Source organism: Dermacentor silvarum, chromosome 3 (genome assembly GCF_013339745.2).
Source record: "Dermacentor silvarum isolate Dsil-2018 chromosome 3, BIME_Dsil_1.4, whole genome shotgun sequence".
Lineage (NCBI taxonomy): Eukaryota > Metazoa > Arthropoda > Arachnida > Ixodida > Ixodidae > Dermacentor > Dermacentor silvarum.
In genome coordinates, this window is record NC_051156.1 from 7426291 (window position 1) to 7449176 (window position 22886).

Sequence of the window (22886 nt, forward strand, 5' to 3'; positions counted from 1 at the left end):
TATCTATCTATCTATCTATCTATCTATCTATCTATCTATCTATAGATTAAAGTTTAACTTCGGAGCTTACACAAAAGACTCGTACCTCATAACGTTTGGCCACAGCATATTCACTATAGTCGGATACAACTTAAAAAAAAAAAAAAAACAGTAGTTGGCAACAGCCTCACTGCAGACTTAAGTTGTATCCAACTATACAGCATACTTAAGGTTTGGCTGCAGGTCGAACGGAATCAAGAGCTGCACGTGTCAACACGTGCAGATTAAGACGGGTTTTTGATAGACAATGAGTACACGTGAAGTGCGCACGTGCCATTTATTGTATCGTAAGAGAGTGGTTATAACGACCCCTGAGCAGCAACAACGAGCTCTTTCTTACCAACACGGTGTTAAAACACACACAATACTATTCAGATTACATTGTCAACTCGGCATCGATTTAATCATGACACAGCGCATCGTGCCAGGTGGTTTCTTTCAAGTACCTACCTCGAGGCCATTCGTCAGCTGAAGGTCCGAAACAGTTTATTGGAGTATCAACATCAATAACAGCAGCTAACGACCTGCGGTCTATGCACAGTGCCAGAAACCGCCAAGAGACCTATCCCGGTGGTACGTAACTGCGCTCGCTGAAATGCGAGCTGCATGCCAGCTAGCCAGTGCCCATCTCGCAACCGGGAGCTCCCTCACAAAGGTAGCAGATGAGGGAAGTAGCGGCGCGCCAGCTCGGCAACCACGGCATCCAGATCGTCCGCCGCGCTTTTCCACTGGTCGGCAGCAGTGTCCGCATGCTGCGCCGCCACACGCGCCGGGCACCTGCGCGCAAGCACACACCAGTCGTTCGGGTCACTTTTCGACCGGCAAGCGCCGCCACCCTGCGCGTTCCTTATTGATCGCCAAGTTTCTGAAGACAAGGTCTTCACGGGGTTTGGCGGGCGTGGGATCTGGGTACCTGTCTGGACTCTGGATAAAAAAGCCACCCTTTTGCGCCACTAGAGCGTCGTAGCGAGTCGCAAAAGGTATCAAAACGTACGTCTCAACGAGACAAGGAGCGAAAATTGGTCGCAGAGTAGGTAATATTATTGCCAATATAGTAAAAAATTAGCCGCATTGCATTATAGACCGATCTTCGGGATCGGCCCATCTGGCCTCTTGAGCAAAAAAAAAAAAAAAAAAAGAAGGAAGGCGTGTCATCCATCGATGCGAAAGAAGACAACATTGGTGTACATGCGTGTAAGAAAAAAAGCGAACGCGTAGAACATGAATTAAAGAAATAAGGGGTCCGAAAAAAAGAAGAAGGTCTGGCAATGGAACGAATAAAATGTAGCACATCGTGCAAAAATACTATGCTGAATAATTTTTAATGCCCCAATTTCATTACGTACAAATGCATATACTATCAACGTCGACCTTGTCTTCTTTCGCGTCGACCTTGATTGACATCTATTTTTATATCAATGCGTCAGCATTAGAACGCTCATGCGAACGATAACTCGGCGGCGTCTATCGCTTACCTCGTGGCGTGGGAGAGGAGGAAGAAATTGTGTGACGTCACAGTTGGAGAGGAAGAACGAAGAAGGGTTAAGGCGGTGTAATGTCACACCTTAGGAGCCCATAGGAATACAGGTGGCGCATGACGTCATTCTTCGGCGCTCACAGCTTGTCACAGCTGGCCGAACACCAGGGGAAAGAGACTGAGATATAAAGCATTTATTAGGATAAAGGGGAACCGCAGGGTCCTTCGAGGGGAGGGGAGGGAATCGCGCTGTGGCGCGCTGCGGCGGACTTGGCAGATTGTCTATGGTTCTTGACAGGTGAATTGGTTTTTCATAGTCACTACGCATTTCGCTGCGACAGATAAGCAACAATATATACACGTGTACACGTGCAAGACGAACCTTCGTGTAAAAAATTTAAATTAAATTATGGGGTTTTACGTGCCAAAACCACGATCTGATTATGAGGCACGCCGTAGTGGGGGACTCCGGAAATTTCGACCACCTGGGATTCTTTAACGTGCACCTAAATCTAAGTACACGGGTGTTTTCGCATTTCGCCCCATCGACATGCGGCCGCCGTGGCCGGGATTCGATCCCGCGACCTCGTGCTCAGCAGCCCAACACCACAGCCACTGAGCAACCACGGTGGGTGAGCCATCATGTATCGGATCTTTCTAGAATGTTGTCATCCATTCTATAGCGAAATAATCTGCCCAATGATATTGCGTGCGTGACTCGAATAGTGGTGTACATTCTAGAACTTACTCGATCACCAGCAATTACGCTGGAATGTATGATGAGTCACGTATAAATATATCCGACGCATTTGACCCACAAATTCTATTTTGACGACCGTTGAATCTTCTCGCCGCTATCGTTGTGTTGTGCTTTGAGTGTCGCTTGTCCCTCAGGGCACAAGTTCGCCCAATAAGGCTATAAATTCGTGACTCACAGTGTTGCTACTGTCTGGTTCTTCATCGTCACTACAACGTGACAATATTGTTAAAGGGAACCAAGGGACTCCATTTTTAAAGTGAAGGTTTCTCTGAGAATCCTTGCTCACGGATTTTCCTGGCCATGGCTGCTGGGCCCTGCTGCTGTCTTGCCGAATAGCTCATGCTTAAATAAATAACTGAATTACGTATGCGATGGTGGGAGCGAACCTTAATTGGTACCCCATGGTCCTCCAGCACAGCAGCCCGGTACTATAACCATTACGCCACAATTGCGTTTTTTTTCTTCTTTATTACATGGAAATAACGTAGAGGTATGCAAAGCTCTAAGCCAGCATGTGCTTAATATTAAGGCCAACAAACACGTGCATCCAATAAAAAACATCCACTCTGGCGACTGCTCTCGCGTCGAATACACACTGTACGCACGTACGATACAGTTTCACAGAAAAATAACCTTCTATACCTACGAGTTTCAGCGTGTCTATCATACATCCGACTTTGCCAAACATAATTTAGTCCCGAAAAAATAAAGATGTCATAGGGCGCCACGCCACAGTACTTAAATGGTAGAAAACGGATTGAATGAGGTGTAATGCCTACGTCGTTTTTTTAATGTCCTTTGTAGAATGTCCCAAAAGAACACCATATCTGTGCAATCCATGGAACAACGGTCAATAGTCCCAGTTTTCGAGCAGAGACGAAAGTTGGTTAACCAAGGTATACAAAACAACCTCTTTTTCATCAACCACGCTTTAACAGGAAGGGAATGCAATTTAATGTAAACGGTTGTTAAACTAGGAGACACGCACATTCAGCGTGTGCATCTCAGCAGCTCTTGATTTGATTATAATATTCCAAACACAGTTGCATCATCCACCTCCGGTGAAGTACCGGAGATATCTTGGGATTTGCAGAAGGAAATCGTCGAAACTTGCCGTAAGGCACTTTCTGCTGCACTGATAGACTGCCTGTTCCCGATTCCCTTAAACCGTGTCCCTTATTTGGAGCGTAAAGGCCAAACTACACGTACGCGTGCCGGCGCGCGAGAGGTCGCGCGCTTTGCGTTTGAAGCGCCTCGTTAGGAATGGCGGTTCGAACCTACAAGACGCGCGCCCACTTGGCTCACTATTTCCGCCTTGGTAGACATCGTTTCGTATCTTTGTGACGCAGCCAGAGTACCGATATTAGTCCCGAGAATATATCTGTGCTCGCGCCACGCTTCGACGCGTATGCGATCTCTCCTGCGCCATCTGCGCATGCGTGAGGCGCATGGACGCGAGCTTTCGCGCGCCGGCAAGCGTACGTGTATTTTGTCCTTAATAGGCCACAATTACAGTGTACTAGAATAGCCACAATCGACACGTGTACTTCTTAACCACGTGTGTCACAATGCGTAGCGCGGGTGCGCGAGAAAGCACATGCGCGCGTGCCAGTTTCTTTCACATCAAAGACGCAGCAGTTAAATGGGCAAATTCATAGCGTGTTAAAAAAATAAATTATGAGGTTCTACGTGCCAAAACCGCCAAATAATTATGAGGCAAGCCGTAGTGAGGGACTCCGGATTAATTTCGACCACCTGGGGTTCTTTAACGTGCACCTAAATCTAAGTACACGGGTGTTTTCTGCATTTCGCCTCCATCGAAAAGCGGCCGCCGTGGTCGGGATTCGATCCCGCGACGTATATAGCATGTTGTTAACCGCTTAACGAAAGCTTCGCGTCACATAGATTTTAAGATGTGCGCTGGATCTGCATTTCCTTTTACAGTTACAACTGTTGGAAGCCAACATATTCTTTGCTTAATGGCTGCTTCCTATAGTCGTGACCGCTGGTTGTAAATAACGAGAACTCGAGCCTCTCGGCTTACCTTAATCTTCACGCTCATTGTATAGGGAGGACTTTCACTTCGGCAACATTGATGCCATGAGGTTGTGTACGAGGGGTTATTGGCCAGTTGCCTGCTCCTATATGCACGCATGCATATGCAACGCCTGCGGTTGAACGCTTCACATCGGCCGCCGTGAACGTCATTGCTGCTGGCTAACACTCCCTGGGTTAATTAATCTTGCACACAAGCACAAATGTCCAGTATAGTTGACGGGAGCACGGCAGTCGCGGTAACTTTAGCTCGGAGCCAACTCAGATTTCCATATTCAAATACACGTAAAAAGTAGAAATAGGCAACCACTGGGTGGATTCAAGAGAGATTTTACTTAAGAGAGTATGCTGAATTTTATACCGACTGTAGTCAGTAGAGTTTTAATTTAGGGTCTCGTATCTATTGCAAAACTTCGCGAAAATCAGTAAGTAAAATACAAAAAATGAAAGAAGCATAAGCTTTACAGATCCGCAGCTCTGTATCAAATGGATATCGCGCCTGTGTAAACTGCATCTCAAGCGGCCAAATGTATATATACCACTAATTTGTGAGTAGGACATTTTCAGGACCCTGGTAAACTTTGTAATATTTTCACGTAAGCTGCAACCGCATGCATTATATATATATATATATATATATATATATATATATATATATATATATATATATATATATATATATATAGTATATATATCAACTTCGTCCGATTTATATTTCTAAATAAGCGATTTTTCTTGTCGTCAACTGTTGTGCTTGCGTTCGCAGGGCATCACAGTGCCTCCTGGGAACAGTTCCTAGTACTGTAGCACAGTTCGCACTGTTTTCTCGGCGCGAGTCCCGTGCCTTACTGCACAGTGTGCGACACAATGGAAGGTCACTCACGTGGCGTCTGTGGCGCTGTCATGACGTCGTGCACCGGCGAGAGAAAGGTCGTCTGCTCTCTCTTCTGTTTCTGCAGGCTCCGTTGGGTTCCACTGCGAATAAAATTGACACCAGCGAAAGGCGCAATGGTTACAATCATTGCATGTAGCCATGTATATGTATATACCCACAGCTTGCCCACGCCGAGGCAGGGCACAAAAGCACTTTGTGTTTATGATGCCTGCGAAGTCGTAGATGCTTTAAAGACGTTGTGCAGGCGTTTTCAAGAGCGTTCAGTATTGTTCAGCGAAGGTGTCAGAGTAAAGCTAAAAGCAGACGAACTGAAAGAGTGTGCGACGTTAGGCTGGCTGGTTCCGATTTAGCAGGCGTGGGAAACAGCGCAAGAACGTGAATTATATACAAATTTATTTAATGGCAGATTTTTTACATACATTGCGCTTTTAGCCAGAGTAATTATGTTATATGAATCTGACAACGTTTGCCTTAGTTTATATTGCATTTGCGGATCCCACCATGCTGAAAAACAGTTTGCAACGCCAACGTTACACTATATGATTCGAAGTGTAATCTACATAATGCACATTCTCAAACACTGCTTATTTTTGAAGACATACGAACGTGTATTCAGAAAACCCAATATCGTAGTGGAACAGAAGATGATCTCACTATTCTAATCGTATGCCCTTTACACATAGGTCACGCTCTGCTGTTCTAGACCGATCTGATGAATAATTAGCGCACGTTATGGTATTGGGAGTTGGCGAAGTGTTCTATGTGGCATGAATCATGTCTCACTATAGTCTGTTTGCGTTTCTGTCACCGACATCTCGATAACACGGAGTTCATCATTCTTAGCGGAGCAGTTATTCCGACAAAAACTGCTCGGAAACGTAACACTCAGTGTGTCAATGCCAAAAGTACGATGCTTGAAGTACTCCGCGACTATATGTATGTAAAGCAAAACATTTCCCGAGTTCTCAAATCGTAAACCCGCACTACGAACGCCTTATGATAAAGTGTCTCAGAATTACTTTACTTGCGATGGAACTCCCGTTAAATATCTGTATTTTTTTCTTAAATATGCGCCGGTACATCAGCAGACTTCAGCGATTCCTCCAGTTCTAAGCTAATTTACTGCTGACAATTATGATGATGATGATGATTCGCATGTATGGCGCGATCCCCAAAGAGAGCAGCCCGAGTATCCGGTGGCAAGAGGTTGCGCGAGAAACACGTGTTCTAACAGGATAAATAAAGGTAAGACCCGAAAAACAGGAATATTACGCGAACAAAGAAGATGATTAAATACACAAAAAAACTACAAAAAAATTATTTCCTTTGAAAATAAAACACAGCGCAACAAACGTCCACGTGGCTATAGCCCCATGTCGAGGCACCAAACGATAGTACTACAAGAATATTTAATCCCAGGCCAATTTGGCAAAGTGGAGCTTCGAGTAACAACTTCCCAGCGGCGTTGCAGGCCCGTCGCACCTCAATATTCGCAATGCACACGAACTGCAGGTGGCGCGCGAGGCGATCCATGATGGCGGACCGAGAGAGTATCAGAATAGGCGACTGCGGCATCCGCGTGGTAGCACGCCGGGCTTTTTCTCATCTTTCTCGTCGCACACCGAGTGTATTCTTATTTTTCAAATTGTATTCTCATCTGCTGCGGAATGCCACTGCATAATCAAAAGGGTGCATAACGAGAAGTGCGTGCGTGCTTGTTATTGTATGACCCATGAATTTACTCGCGAAGAAGCGACGCTGTTGCACCGCATCAGAACCGACTCCGCGTACACCCCAGCTTGGTTATTCAAGACTGGGCTTTGCGCTTCCCCACTTTGTGCCTTCTTTGGTGACATTGGCGGCATAGAATATTTTCATTAGGCTCAGCCCGCAGTTTGACACAGAAAGAAAAGCGATGGTCGACAGCCTGCGAAAGAACGGTCTTACGCACAGGACCATTGAAGACGTCGTTTTCCCCGGAGGGCCCGCGGCAATCAGGAAGAGAGCGCAACGACTGCTGATAGCCTTGCTGCGAGATACAGGGCTCATCGACCCCTGATCTCAACTCAAAGGAGGATCAGGCGGAACAATTGCCGGCCATGTATGCCAGGCTTCCCCGCCTGCTTCGTATCTAGAACGAACGCTACGGCTAGAGTGCAGCGTTTTCGGTTTAAGCATCGAAGCAAGCTTGGCCTCCGCTGACTCCACGCAACGAGGAGAGACCACCAGATCAATAAACTGCTACATGAACATGCAGCGGACCTGCCGACAATGTTCAGTAACTTGGCTTCCAAACATATGCCCCCTCCTACGCAAATCCCCATGCCCGACTATACTGGTGAACCCAATGAGGAACTTTGCAGCGCCATCACAGAAGCGGAGGTTCGACATGCCCTCAACCAAGTGCGAACTACCACGGCACCAGGTCCAGACTCTGTGACAAATAAGACGCTTCGCAACCTCGATGAGCAATCCATACGCAAACTCACCGAGTATTACAACCACTGTCTCGAAGAGGGCGAGATACCCCAACAATGGAAAGCAGCCAAGGTGATCTTCATTCCTAAGCCGAATAAGCCAATTCACATTGATAACTTCCATCCCATCTCTCTCACCTCACGCATAGGGAAGATCTTGGAGCACGTAATCCACCTACGCCTTTCCAAATACATCGAAGATCATCGCTTTTTCCCCTCGGAAATGACTGGATTTCGCAAGTCTCTTTCTTGCCAGGATGTCATGCTAAGGCTCAAACAAGATATCATTGAACCGAGCGACGCACGCGACACAAAAGCGTTGCTGGGCCTCGACCTCAAGGGAGCCTTCAATAATGTGTCACACTTGGCCATTCTACGCGAACTTAACAGTATAAACTGTGGAGAGCGAATCTACCGTTATATATGCAGCTTCCTGACGAAGCGCACTGCAACGCTCCAATTAGGCAGCGAACAATCAGGTCAGATACGTTTAGGAAGCACTGGTACGCCCCAAGGGGCAGTACTCTCCCCCCTCCTCTTCAATTTGGCTATGCGACCTTTAGCTTTCGCTCTAAAGAAGATTCCCGACCTCCGATTCTCACTGTACGCGGACGATATTACGCTGTGGATGGCCGGAGGTTCGGACGGGCACATCCAAGACACCCTCCAAGCAGCCATTGACCAGATCGAACAAGTAGGTCACGACTTGAACCTTAGGTGCTCCCCCACCAAATCAGAGCTTCTCCTTCTGCCCCCCACGAGACGCTTCAGGACATCGCCCCCGAATATCGACCTCACAGTTGAAGGGCACTCCATACCCCAGGTAGACAGGATAAGGGTGCTAGGTCTTCACCTTCAAAGCAACCGAGCAAATCAGCGTACCTTGCAAGCACTACAAACAACAGTAGGTAACACGCTACGCCTCATAGGAAGGATCTCCAATAAACACGGAGGGCTTCGAGAGAAGGAACTGATTCAGCTCATCCAAGGTTTTGTCCTAAGCAAAATCACCTTCGCACTACCATATCTCTCACTCTCTAGGAAGGAAGCGGACACTGTAAACTGCTTGATCCGCAAGATACACAAAGTCGCTCTTGGTGTTCCGATTAGAGCATCCACACAGAGGGTGATGGCCACAGCCACAATCAATACCTTTGAAGAATTAACCGAAGCACATCTATCATCGCAATATCACAGACTCTCCACCACTGCAGCTGGGCGTGAGATCCTGAGACAACTTCACTACGCCCCACCACTCAACGAGAACAAGCGACATCAACTTCCTCCGAACATACACGGCCAATACCACATCCAACCCCTACCCAGAAACATGCATCCCGAATTTCACGTCGAACGCCGGAAACTTCGAGCCAAGGTGCTACAACGCAGCTATGGACAGGCGGAAGGAGTTTACTACGTGGACGCCGCAGCCTATAAAACTAAACATCGTTATGCTTTAGCGGTCGTAGACAAGCAGGGCAACACTGTTCGTTCAGCATCAGTCAGGACCACCTCAGCGGGCGACGCAGAAGAGGCCGCCATTGCACTCGCATCGGGGCTACCTGATTGCGATGTCATCATCAGTGACTCGAAGACTGCTATCCGGAACTTCAGTAGCGGCTACATTACAAACCTCGCGCACTCTCTACTAGTCGCTCACCCGCCAAAAAACAACATCGCTCTCATCTGGACTCCAGCACATCAAGGACTACCAGGCAACGAAATGGCTCATGCCGCTGCTCGAGGATTCACGGACCGAGTGGACGGAAATGTGGGCCTTACCCCAGAAGCCAATGACTCCCAACAACAGACCAATAAAGACGCACTCATCACATTCCATGAAATTTGCACACATTACAAACACCAACGCCTAACTTATCCACCTCTCTCTGTGTCGAGCACGCGCCAGAGAGAAATATTGTGGCGCCAACTACAAACTCGCACTTTTCTTACCCCACGCACTTTGCACTTATTCTTTCCCGACACATACCCGACACCCAAGTGTCGCTTCTGCCCTGTCCAGACAGCAGATCTCTCCCATATAATGTGGAAATGCCCCATCAAATATCCCCCCCCCCGCAACCTCAAACCATTAATTAGTAGCGAGGAGCTGTGGGAGACTGCCCTGCGCAGCTCCGATCCCACCCTGCAGGACGGAGTCCTGAGGTGGGCTGAGGAGGTAGCGGAGGCCTACCACGACTGGTAGGCGGACGTCTGGCAGCACAAGGTGCTAAGACTGGAGCACACAGGCCTCCCTCTCCCCCCCCCCCGGCCCCTCCCCTTTCTTAAAAAGGGAAATAAAAGTTCATTCATTCATTTCGGTTTAAGCCAGAGAAACACCACCGGTCTTGTTTTGAAATCAATCAAAAAAGGTCAGTGCAAGCAAATATGCCCCAAAGCTAGCGATCGGCGCGAAGCTCCGAACCTAGTTACGCTCCGTCAGCTACGCTCGAAAACCAGACATCAGCTCCCTATAGATGGCTCTACAAATAATCAACTGTTGCGACAGCGTTTGGGCAGCTTTATTTACAAATATTCGGCTGTATCGGTAGCTTTCGGACGTCGTAAGGCATCGGCGCGAATGTGTTACCTTGTCTTTCCGTGCCGCATTGAACGTGCCGTTCACGTAAGCTACAACTACCTCATCGCAAAAGCGTAATGTTTATGCTTTCGTGAACAATGTCAACGATTAGCATTCTGCTAACCGATGTTGCTCCAGAATAAGTCTTCGGCGACGAAGTGTGCGCTACAAACTTCATTGGATTGCCGATCCGGAGCTTCACCGCCGACTTCTTTTACGCGTCCAGCGGAAACAAACGAAGGCTTATCTCATCCTTCGCTGCTCGGGTGGTGGACTGAGGCACGCAACCCTTTTTTTCTTCCATGGCGTATGCAGAAGCTGTTAACAAAACAGAAACGCGCCCGCGCATAGAGAGCCACATGGTAACATTGTGCAATTGACTGTGCGGATACTATTTGAAATATTTCTCTCGCTGGCCACTACGCGGCGCGACCATCTGTGTGCATTGCGAATAGTGATAGTGCTCGGAGATGGAATCGACTGAAAACCATCCGCGTTTGCTGAGCTCTTGAGGTTTACTGTCTGCCCCTGTCTGATCAGTGTATACACGCGACTGCTTAGCAGGAACGCTAGCGTTTGTACGCATAACGCTCACTCCAGCAGCGCAAGACAGAACGCTGGCCTGGCTTCGCTGCAGAGCCGATTGAACGGAGTGTGACAGCGCTTCCGATTGGCTTCGTCGTTATTGCCGACAAACGCACGGGGTGGCTATTGTGGCTCTGGAGGCTTTCTAATCCTCCACGAGCGGACCTTGTATGTGCACGGCCACCGGAACAAAAAGTCACAGGCCTGCGCGGCACACGCACCCAGTCACAGCGTAAGCTGGAGGAGCGGCTCCATCGGAATTCCATTTTCGGCAGCACACACTAGAGGGTCTTCGTGGCGAAGTCTCCTTGCGTCGTTTTCCCGAGAACGAAGTGAACTCTCCTCCCGGCGTCTACTCCGAGCTACGGCTTGTGCTGCTCTCTGCACAGCGGTCTGCTGAGCCCGACGTTGGCTGATTTAACCGCTTCTTCAGCAGCAGTTCGTATTTGCGAGGAGGCGTCGTAACGTGTACCGAACAGTAAGCACAGATATCGAGACTACGCGGCGCACCTGTCACATCCCTTTACACTCAATGTAACGTAAAGAAACTTGAACGAATCCAAAGACAGGCTATCCGGTTTGTTTACAACAAATTTTCGACATTCGACCCACCAACTGAACTAATGAGGCCTAATAATATCCCTACGCTTAAATCGCGTCGAAAAAAATTACGGCTTCACTTTCTTTCTCGGTTACTTAAAAACAAATTTGCACTCGACCCGGCATTGTATGTAAGTCCACTAGTAACGAGACCTCCTCGCCAACATCATCAAAAATCTGTAACCCCCTATTTTGCCCTAACGAAACTATTTAAATACTCTTTCTTTCCACGCACCATTAATGACTGGAATGACTTGCCTTTATGACAGTTCTATCACCATTGTTTACTTTTTGTATCAGCATTATTGCTGTATTGTTGCAGCATTTTGGTGTATTGACGTTGTTTTACTTCTTGTGACCTAATATTGTATTTTATGCATGGACTTGGTGTCCGCAGTATGTATTAAATAAATAAATAAAAATAACGCTTTCGCATTCATAACTTATAACAAGTGCTTAGGTGTCCTCGTCTTTTTTTTTTCATAGGACATAATTAACTTACACAAATAAAACTCTCGGTACCTGGCTTCCATTTCCTCTAAGTATGAAATTGTTGCGGTATTTGGTCCTTCCAGCAGGTAAGCGGAGAAGCTTTGTTATAGCTTTTCACACAACGGCTCTAAACAGGCCGAAAACGAGGGTCTGGTAATTTTCGATTAACTCCTTATTAACCCACAGACTGCAAAGTTTGAATGTATATGATTCTTTTCTTTTTTTTCAGATAACCGTGCAAACATGTCTGTTTTTTCTCTTTTTTTTTCTTATTTCTTTTTTTTTATCAGTGAGCTTCTACTAGCACTAACAGCTCCGCTGTAAAAAAGCGTCGACTACAGCATAGCCACGGCAGTCACTATGCCAGGGACTACCCGCGAGCCATTGGAGGTTTGTCCCTCTCAGCCATCCCCGTCTTCGACCATTATATGTGGCGAGAGGACGTCTTTCTGCCGCGCATGCAACTTTAAACAGAAACACTCAGCCTAGAACTGACCAGACACGAGGGCGTTGGTTGCATCCCCCGCGGTAGCTTATAGTCGCTATGGCTTTGCCCTGCTGATCTCGAGCTAGTCGGTTCAATCGCGGCCGCTGCGGCCGCATTGTGACGGGCACGGAATGCAACAACGCTCGTGTACCGTGCATTGCGTGCACGAACCCCAGGTGGCAAAAATTTTTCCGGAGCCCCCCACTACGGCGCGCCTCATGATCATATCGTGGTTCTGGCACGTTAAGCTCCAGAATCTTTAACGAGCACGTTGCAGACCCGCCCGAGGCAGTTCGTCGTGCGACGGAAAGAAAGAGGTAGCGGCCATAGAACGCACCCCGGGCGATGGCAGGTTGCTCCCCACCGAGGCGTCGCTGCCAGCCAGCGAGTGCCACAGCTCGGCGTCGTCGTACTGCAGGTCCCAGGCGTCCGCCGCACGGCCGTCGTTCGTGCTGGGCTGCCTGCGAGTCGACAATGGCTACGGGTGATCTGCATGGCGTGTACTGTCGCAAAGTCGAGACGGCAGCAGCGAGTCTCCGTGGCAGCACTGTGCCGCTTTCCTCTGTATGTACCGTCACACTGAACAACCAACTACATCTTCGTGTTCGTTGGGGCCACAAGCATTGGGGCAGAATCGTTGGGGCAGAATTGGGGCCACAAGCATCCACTCAGTTGCTTGCTTGAAGTGAGTTGCGCTTGAAGTGACAGCTTCGGTTGCTCGACCTCTTAATTCTTTTCTCCTTTAGAAATAAAACGTACCTTTATTGTGACACACATTTATTGTTCGTCTGCCTAATGGTGCCTAATGTTATAAATATCACCTGATGAACTAGAGAATTGCATTTCTGGCTCATTCACAGGGTTGTCTCGCAGGTCTTATTTAATAGACGGATAAAGCAGACATAGAACATGACTAGGTTTAAATTTCACTGGTTACGGCGCTGTTGGACAGTGGCTCACCTGATAAGGGTGTAGGAAGCGCCATAGGTCACATTTATCGCGGCCCTAAGAAGAGCAACGTAAGTATTACTCGCGGACATTTAAACGCAGTACAGTTCATTCCGTTCCTTCGCACTCCCGATTATTGACTGTACCATCTTCCTTCTTCTGAGGACACAGGGTATCCCGATAAAAAGTGCACATTTCTCGGTTTGGTTGCTTCCATCCTGACTGTCCGCAGTCACCACACCCTAGTGGTAATGCGAAGTGCGTTCACACAAGTGCGTCTCTACGCGCAGCTACTCGCTTTCGTGCCTATACGAAATTAAGGGAGATTTCACTCTGGCGGAGTTACGTACACACGATGCGAGGTAATCAAAGTTAGCAAGTGACGTGGCGACGGGCGCCACCTGTGGTTTACGACAACGAGCAACACGCACAAATTACCGCCCATAAAATTGAAAGAGCTAAGTGTCCTCTGGCAGGCACTGCACTATACGACCTTGCCTGAACAAGGCGAGAGAAAACCACTGGTACAGAGAGGACCAACTCACTCGTTTCCAACTGTCGGTGGCTCGGGGATGTCGCTGCAAGGCAGCATGTCACTGCCATTCTTCGCCTTGCCTGAAAGAAAAAAAGAATGTGGGCGAGTGACCATGCAATAATGCATTATAAGTTATATTAAGAGACGAAGAGAAGCGCTGCATGCGTAAAAACAAGTCTGTAAGCTTAGGAAACGGACTAACGGGGAGACAGCGTAAAAAGAAAAGCACTGCATTTGTTTTTACTTTTTCCTTTCGCGGCTTGTTTATTCTTTATTATTTTGGTTTATTCTCGTGCTTTAAACACAAAAACTTCACTTGCATTCACAAATTTTGCTCGATGTGAATATTTTATGCGACTCAACGAGATTCGTATAATTCATATTCCACTGAATACTGTTACATGTTTGTCGTCAAGCGAAGTGAGCTATATTCGTATGCTGTCAGAAGCAAATCAATGCTGCGTAAATTCGCAGGTAAAAAAAAATGGAAAAAAGGTTAATGACAGGAAAAAGCTTGCAGCCACCTAAAAGCGGCATGAAACTGTTTCCTTTGTAGCTTCTGTTAATTTCAGGTGAACGCAGTCTGTATTTGACCGGAATTAAACAACATTGTTCCGTGCGGAGTGCGAGACCAAAGAGACTATTTACGCTCTATTTACACTGCAGCCAGACCGCTATACAGACACTCGCTCGCGCCAAGAGCCCAGACACCTCAACGTTTTTCTCGCGGCGACGCGGCGGCTCGTCTGTTGAGCGTCTGTCGATGGTATCATAATACTACCCCCCTTTGGCGGCAAAAGCGCCGTCCCGGTGCTGTTAAGGGGTGTGGAGAGTGGTAGGGCTTGAGTCTGGCGGCGTGGTCACTGTTAGTCGCAGCAGTCGACGTAGTTGGCGTGAGTAATTTCATAGGTGACATCGGACACTTGGTGGAGAAACGCGATTTGGGTCTCTCTAATAGGAGAACAATTTTTTGCAAAGGTCAACTTTACGGGATGTCGACCAAAGCAACACGATGATGCCGCGCAACAATGGACCTCGCGGTGACGGAGGTCGTATAGTGGTGCTCCAGGCTCTCTTGAGACTTGCAATCTATCTCCCTACACATATATGCACTCTATATGTGTAATAATTGCGCGTTTCTTACACATTCATGCAGACGCACGTATTAAGACGTATTCAGGATGCCCCAGATAAATTTAGGCAAGGTTCGAATCGAAGATCTCTGCGTGCGCAGTAGGAGGATACGACTAAAAGAATGTTGGCACTCTATGGAGAAAGTAACACAGCTTGTGCATTCTCTTTTCTCTGCATAATTAGTCGAGATTAATTAATCAACGTCATAATTCGAAAATTTAGAGAAAGAAATTCCAATCAGGAAGTCATGGAGCGTCCTAGGAAACGTTTCAATTAGTAGCATTTAAATGCGTACGTACACCTAATACGCAAGTATTCTTTTCCGCGTCATAACGAAAGACCGCGAAATTGCTTATGAATGAACCGCGCTTTTAAGCAAGTAGGCTATACCGTAGAGAAAATGACATGGCGGCGATGTTTTCGGGTTCTTTATTTTTTGCTTGCGCTATCGTATGCAGCCGCGACTGTTGCTTTCGACAGTGCAGCCGGCATATAAATCGCTGGCGTGAATTTCGAAGCCAACGCCTGCGTCACTGTCCTGTGACGTTTTTGAGTGGCAGCGCGCTATAGGCTAAAAGCGCCGTTCGTTCATGCGTGGCACGTTTGACGAAAAAAAAAAGTACATGTAAATACAAGTACAATCGGCACGAATTGGAGTACTGTTGAATAAGACGTTTTCCTAGAGCCATCGGCAATTTTTTCATTGGAAGTTTTTCTCAAAATACGATACTTGGAGGCTCGATTAATTAGTTTTGACTAATGATCTGACTAATTTGACGGAATGCAAAAAAGTGTGTCATTTGCTCCATAAAGTGACCAACAACATGGTGTAGTTGCGTCCTCCTATAGCGACACCGTAAAGGCTTGGGCTGGTCGGTGCAAACTCCCCCTTCACCCCCCCCCCCCCCCCGACAGGGGAACAGCGCAAAAAACACGAAATCTAATCGGTGTCACTCTTTTTAGCCATGCGCAGTGATGTACTCTTCTTTAAGTATATATTTGTGTTCCTTTCTGAACAAATAATGCAGTCGTCAGTCAGCGCTGGTGTGTGTCACCCTTCTTGACTTTCGTGTTTTTTTGCGCTGTTCCCCTGTCCTATGGCGAGTATTTTTAAACCGTCGCTAACGCTGGATGGGACCCCCCGTATGTAAATGAAGTCTCACCACTATATACCTATATCAGATAAAACAATAGCAAGAAGCAGTTCACAAGAGAGAGAAATTTAGAGCGAGCAATGAGTGTTTATGCACGCAGAAAAGGCACAAATAAAATAAGTAGAACTTATATACCATGCACACGGATGTTAAATGAGATCAACTCACATGTGACTAATTAAATCAGTGACAAAAAATTGTTCGCCGAATTAATGAAGCACCATGGTTAGTGCGTAAGCGGTGTAAACTTCCCGGCCGTACACTTTGTTCGGGAAAATGGTTTCCTGTCTGGTTTCTCGTACGCTCGAGGTGTTTAAAATTGAATAACCATCCCAGCATCGCATTTCGACAGCTGTTAGCAATCATCCCGAAGTACGCTGTTTTGGCGAAAAGAGCTCTAGTGTGCGTGTGTGTGTGTTCAAAATAAGGTGTGTTTCGCATGACCCTGATCACTGAATATTCCTTGGTGTTGTGCCTCCTTATGCGCACAATAGTTAATCAGTGAATGTAAGAGAGAGCGATATGCCAATCGTCATTTTAGGAGAGAACAAAGTGCGATAATTATTTATGCTATAAAGAGTATTTTATAATACTGAACGCTGATAACCGACGTTGCATTTGGGATCAGTGAAAATTGCGACTGGGGTTTTCACAGATGTCCCGATATTAATTTTGTATGGTACTAAGCCGATGTTAACCGGCAACGCAAGGAAAGTCCTGAAGTATGCTTTGTGCTTGATTCATTGGGAATTAATCTATTCCTCCGTCCGTGCTTTGAGTCGTTAGCAAATTGAAGTTGCCTAAGCTATGGGATGGCCCACAACGTACTGCACAAAATTGCTAAAGCAAAGCAGCATCAGCTGAACCATGTTTCAATAGCAAACGCGGCCGTTGGTGCGACGCGACACCCTGAAGGCCGTAAGACGGGCTACTCACCTGTGCTGGCCACGCGAGACAGACGGCTGGCGGTAGCCTTCGGCTTCGACGGAGCGACGGTGGTGACCGTGCTGGCCGCCTGCACGACACGATTGAAAGTACCCACATAATATTCTCTTTCACGTACTTCAACGAACAAATAAATTTTTTACGTTCAGGAGAGACGGCTATACTATAGAGAGACGACGACAGCGACACTGGCGGCCACTAAAACTCGTGCTAGAATTCGCACGACACACATAACGGCGGCGATTTAGAGGTGTGCGGTACCCATTGGATGGAAAGTTATCTCCGAAGCGTTCAAATAGCGAGATGTAGCACATAGGCGGGCCATTTCATTTTCGGCTCTCTCCCACTTGCACGCCACTTCCAACGACATTTGGCTCGCAATTACCGCGCGAATTGCAGCGCTGCATGCATGCGTCAGTGCCAGTGGACTGCTGGGAAGGATCAAATGCGGCGTCCTGAACAAACGTGACAAAAAAAAAAAAAGTAGCCACTCACGGCGTCCTCGGCCTTCCCGATCCAGGGCGAGCGCAGCGTGATCTTGTCACTGGCGTAGCGAGGGATGAAATTGCGTCTCACATCCACGCCCACTGCACAGAAGACGACCACGCACTGTAACGCACGTTGGTACGTACATTTGCGTCAGCCGCAGTGACGGCAGTTCTAGACGGTATCGTGTTTGCTTTAATGTAGTCTCAAGGGAGGTGGTGGTGTGGAATAGAGGCATAACACCCGGCCTCTAATCTGAAGGGCGTAGGTTCGAATCCTCCTCCAGTTTTCAAATTTTCAGGCTCCAGATTTTCAGGCTTGGAGTGGCGCCTGATACCGGCAAAAACAATTGCCGAGAGCCAGTGGGGCTATACTAGTCCAGGTGCAACAAAATTAGGAAGGCCAACAAAGCTTCAACAAAGGCACTCCCTCACCTAAACAGCAATTCGCCTCCCTAGTGCAGTATTCGGGCACTACTTCCCTCATGACCCCTGCAATTAACCCATGGCCCTCAGCCCCCAGCGGCTGCGCGGAACCTGACCAAGGCGGCGGTCAGACCTGCGACGCGGCAGAGGGTGCTAAGAATCTCTCGATCCGGACAGGCTGCCACTGGAAACTGAACCTGGCAACGATCAACACGCACACCCTCTCGAGTGAGGCTAGCTTAGCAGGGCTGTTTGAGGAATTATCAGGCATTGCCTGCGATATTATTGACCTTAGTGAGGTTAGAAGATCTGGTGAGGCTTATACAGTGCTGACTAACGGCCACGTCCTCTGCTACAGAGGTCTTCCAGATAGGAGACAATACGGGGTAGTATTTCTAGTCCACAAGGACACAGCGGGCAAAATTGATGATCTCTGCAGCATTAATCAGGGTAGTAGTCATCGTAATAAAGCTGAATAGCGAGGTATAGAATAAACATACAGTACAAGCCTACGCCCCAACCTCCAGTCACGATGACGAAGACATAGAACAGCTTTATGCAGATGTTGCATTAGCGACGAGAAAGGTGCAACCTCAGTATACTGTAGTCATGGGCGATTTCAATGCAAAAGCGGGGAAAAAGCAGCCTGGTGAAAGAGCAATTGGCAACTATGGCATCGATTGTAGGAACACTAGTGGAGAGATGTTGGTAGAAATCGCGGAAAGGAATAGGCTCCGAATAATGGGGGTGTTCCAAATCTCTCCAACATCGGATACTGTCTACACAGACAGCTAAGGAGACAGCCGAGACAGCTTAGATCCCATGTAATGGAACGCGTTTCGAACCGTCTGGATGACGTATGGAAGACGCGTCTGCGATGAGACGCCACCTCGCGGCGACAAGAAAAAATTGAGAAAAGCACGTATTGTTTCTGTATTTTTAGTCCTTGAGCCTGCGCGAACCTATGAAAAACACGATGTGACTTACATTAAAGGGATATGGACACAAAAGTTGGAGGGTGGTCTTTTGCGTCGGAACAAAAGTTGAACTGTTGAAAATGACGAATACAACAAGCTGCTTTGAAAAAAAAAGAACGAGAAACTTCTTTTTTGCGATTTTTTGTTGCACCTTGCCTCCAAGCGGCCGCCGGCAGAAGCTGAAATTCTACGTCATAACACCCACCCGCGGCCAAGGTCGGCCACAGCCGTAGCAGTGTTTCCGGGGGTGTCGGTCCCTTGCAGCGTTTGTTTAACCCCTTTCGGCGATCTTCGCACGTCGTCCGTCCGAAACATTATCCCTGTCGGCGCTCCACAGGTGGTGCGTCTTACATGCACCTTCCCGCGGTCGTCGCTCGGTATTTGCGCGTTCGTCGCGGCGGAAGGAACTGCCCATAACAGCATCGTCGGTCGTGACACGCCGTCGCACACGTTTCCCAGAGACGAGAAGGTGCGTAAACTTTGGATATACCTGCCTGTCAGCCATCACGCCCTACCTGGAGACCTCTAAAAAATGACTTCATTTGCGCGTACCACTTCGTCGACGATGATTATGTGACCAGCCCGGCTGTGCTGAAAAGCCTCGGTATGCCGCTCAAAAGGCAACGCCTAAAGCCTGACGCTGTGCCATCGGTCTTCTCACGAAAACGCAAGGCGGAAATGATCAGCGGCGCGTTTGAAAAGAGGAGGCGAAAAGATGTCGGTACTGTTTTCGTTCGCTTGCAGCCTTCTTGAGCAGTGTAAGGGCAAGGCTGGGGTGAGATGCCCGAGGCTGGGCACGAAGGCAGTAATGTCTTTAAAAATGTTGGCAAAGCATAGTAAAACAATACAAGGCTAGCAAGCGTGAGCGCGACTCACGAGATCAGTTCTACATAGCAGCGGGGCAGACACAGACACAGCTCTGCTTCTCCACAGGCTAAAAGCGGGAAAGACTGGGGAGAACGCCAGACATGTGCTGCCATCTGTCGGGCAGCTGGCGAAGTGGACATGAGATTCTTAAAGATACTGATACCTCACAGCAGTTGCTCACGCCAACGGCATAGACTACTATTCAGTCATCCACGCAGTGCTGAAGTACCCCGCAGCTGCCTCGCCTGCATGCGCTCTTGAAAAGCAAGTTTACAGAGGAAATTACAAATAATTCTTGCACAAGTGTCTGGTGCAGAGCGAAATCTTCGCGCTACGGTTCGCGAAAACCTGACCGGCACTTCCACGGCCGCCTGCTCTTCTTCGTCGCTTGACGCGGAAGGCTCGTAACCGTAAGCGGTTATATTTCTTCCCAAATTGGAATGGTCCCCGTCTTAAGACGTGTACGCATCGCTGGTAGAGACACCAGAACTCGAATCCACGCTCGCGATGGCGGCGTCGGCGCACTTCGATTGACCGCGGCCAGCCGGCTGGCTATCCGACGAGGGTGCCGTGACGTCAAGCCTTCCAACTCCCGCGGGTCGGGCGGCGAGGCGCGCGCTCACAAAAACGCCAAAAATAAAGGCATCGGCTCAAAAATGAACTAAGTGACTACTTCTTTTCGGTGTAATCACACACTGAGGATTCATTTTAATCATTTTCGTAAAATTTTCAGATTTCGTGTCCGTATCTCTTTAACTGACCGAGCCACCGCGGCGGGTGAATTTCATTTTTTCCGATAATACAAACGAATTATGGGAAACACATACTTTCTAGCATTATCATTTTGGAATAACCTCCTGTTAGAGGTTAAGTTGGCTCCTTCGTTGCTTGCTTTTAAACAAGTTATATTATTTTCTGTTGGATAACGAACTTGTGATTTATGGTGCATTATATTCTACTTGTCTTTTGCCACATTCAGTCACTGACATATTTCATATTTAGTTTCCAGTTTGTTTAATATATTTATTGAAGCTACGCACTTCCAATGCTAATGTCTCCTGTAAGTTTGTATTTCTTTCATTGCTGTTTTTATATGTACTACACATTTCCTTTACGGACAGCAGTTCTCCACACAGCTTTACGCTCTGGGACCTCCTCCTGAATATTACATTATGAATGTAAGTACACCACTGATTAACTTGAATAAAATGAAACTGAAGCTTTTCCGCAATGTCACTGAAAGCGACAATTTTCCCTGGTAATATGAGTCCACTCTAACTATTCTGTCTCACGAGAGAGGGTTTTGAGGTGATAAAATAAACTCTTGCTCATCCCGCTGGTTCTGACACCGTGCCCCGTAGTGACGCGTCTCACTAAGATCGCTAAATCTCTGTGATCGAGACTAAATAAAGGAAAACAGAACCTGTTGAAGCATTCATTCGTTCAGAGTAGGGCTGGGAGATTGACCGATTGGCATTCCGATCGATTGATTAAAGCTTTAATCGTGACTAATATTTATCGCAATTAATCGGTTGAGCTCACATGACCAAAATCGGGCAAAGCGCCTGATTTCGCCCCCACTTCTCTTGCTCAACAGCAAAGAAGGGAATGAGCTCCAACCGTACTGCCATGGTGGCTTACCAACTATGACGTCTCACTGCTAAGCACGAGGTCGCGGGTTCAATTCCCGGCCGCGGCTGCTGCATTTCGATGAGGGCGAAATGCAAAGAACACTCGTGCATCGGGTGCACGTTAAGTAACCCCAGGTGGCCGAAATCAATCCGGAGTCCCCCACTACGGAGTACCTTATAATCAGACCGTAGTTTCGCCACCTAAAACCCCAGAAGGTACTTTAAATTTAATGTTGCAACTGTGCATAAACATGCGTGCTGCACTTGCGAAAAACATCTGTCGAGTCGAAATATTTAGTTTTCCTATTCCTCTGTGAGTGCGGCGCTTTATTTATTTTTTTTTCTTTCTTAGCGAAAAAAAAGGGGGAGATCGCCAGACGAATCTCACTTTCCTTCGGTGCTTGAAATAGGGAGGAGGCACGGTCCATTTGCGCAAAGTGTCGTTCAAGTAATAATAAACGCAACTGTCGATTGTATTAGCGCGTTTTTTTTTTCTTCTCTAAAATTTGTGCATTGTGACAAATCACCAGCGTCGATTTTTTTCTCGCTTATGTGCGTAAATCCACAAACCCGATCAATCGATTAATTAATCAAATAAAATTTAACAATTAATTGGATCAAATATGTTAATCGACACACAGTTGTAGTTGAAAGCGCGTCGTTAGGATGACAGCGCACAAGATGGTGAAGCGGGTGGCACACGTGTCACCATGTGTTCACTGACAGCCTTGTCGTCGCACGAAACTTGCGGAATGCTGTGAATGAAATGTTGTTAGTGAAGTCACTAACGCGAAAACTACGCTCGCTTTAGTACAACTGTACAAAACGAACTAAAATAGCCAATCAGTCGCCTACGGTGAGCAGGAAAAAAAATACTGCCACATCATTTTTCTCTTTTTCTGTGACATTACATCATACCTGGGCTCTCAGTACCTTATTGTTGTTTCAATATAAGCACTTTCGCTCGGGTACTGTTGTTTATCGTGGCTGAACAACGCTGATGAAGCGCAGCTACTTCTCAGAGCTGTGGCGGCGCTAAAGGGAAGTGCTGCGATAGAGTATCAGCATAGAATAAGGAACCGGTTGTGTAACTTCGAGGTTGGCTCATATTTGTCGTTGCTATTCACTTTTAAGGCTGCGTACAGTGACAGCGGTGACATTAGGAATTGAATATAGGGGTGGGCCGAATATTAGAAACGCTCGAACATTGAATCGAGTAGAATAGTCGCCGTTCGCAAGTACGAATCTTTTTCGGATAATTATACAATAATATTCCAGAACGGCAAGTGTGCGCAGTAACAACGACAAATGTCATCCCCGGCATATGGCGCCAGAA

The 22886-nt window shown here is 47.4% G+C and overlaps 1 protein-coding gene across 1 annotated transcript in view; it reads right to left on the reverse strand.

The window, feature by feature from the left end:
* Positions 1–361: 361 nt before the first annotated feature.
* Positions 362–22886, reverse strand: part of LOC119443713 (probable ATP-dependent DNA helicase HFM1) — a 165996-nt gene continuing 143471 nt past the window's right edge. The window contains exons 24-29 of the mRNA XM_049664490.1: positions 17660–17751; positions 17156–17234; positions 13942–14011; positions 12786–12909; positions 5215–5306; positions 362–816 (exon numbers count right to left, since the gene is read on the reverse strand). Of these exons, the coding sequence (XP_049520447.1) occupies positions 687–816; positions 5215–5306; positions 12786–12909; positions 13942–14011; positions 17156–17234; positions 17660–17751 (587 nt within the window). The 3' untranslated portion in view covers positions 362–686. The remainder of the gene's footprint in view (positions 817–5214; positions 5307–12785; positions 12910–13941; positions 14012–17155; positions 17235–17659; positions 17752–22886) is intronic.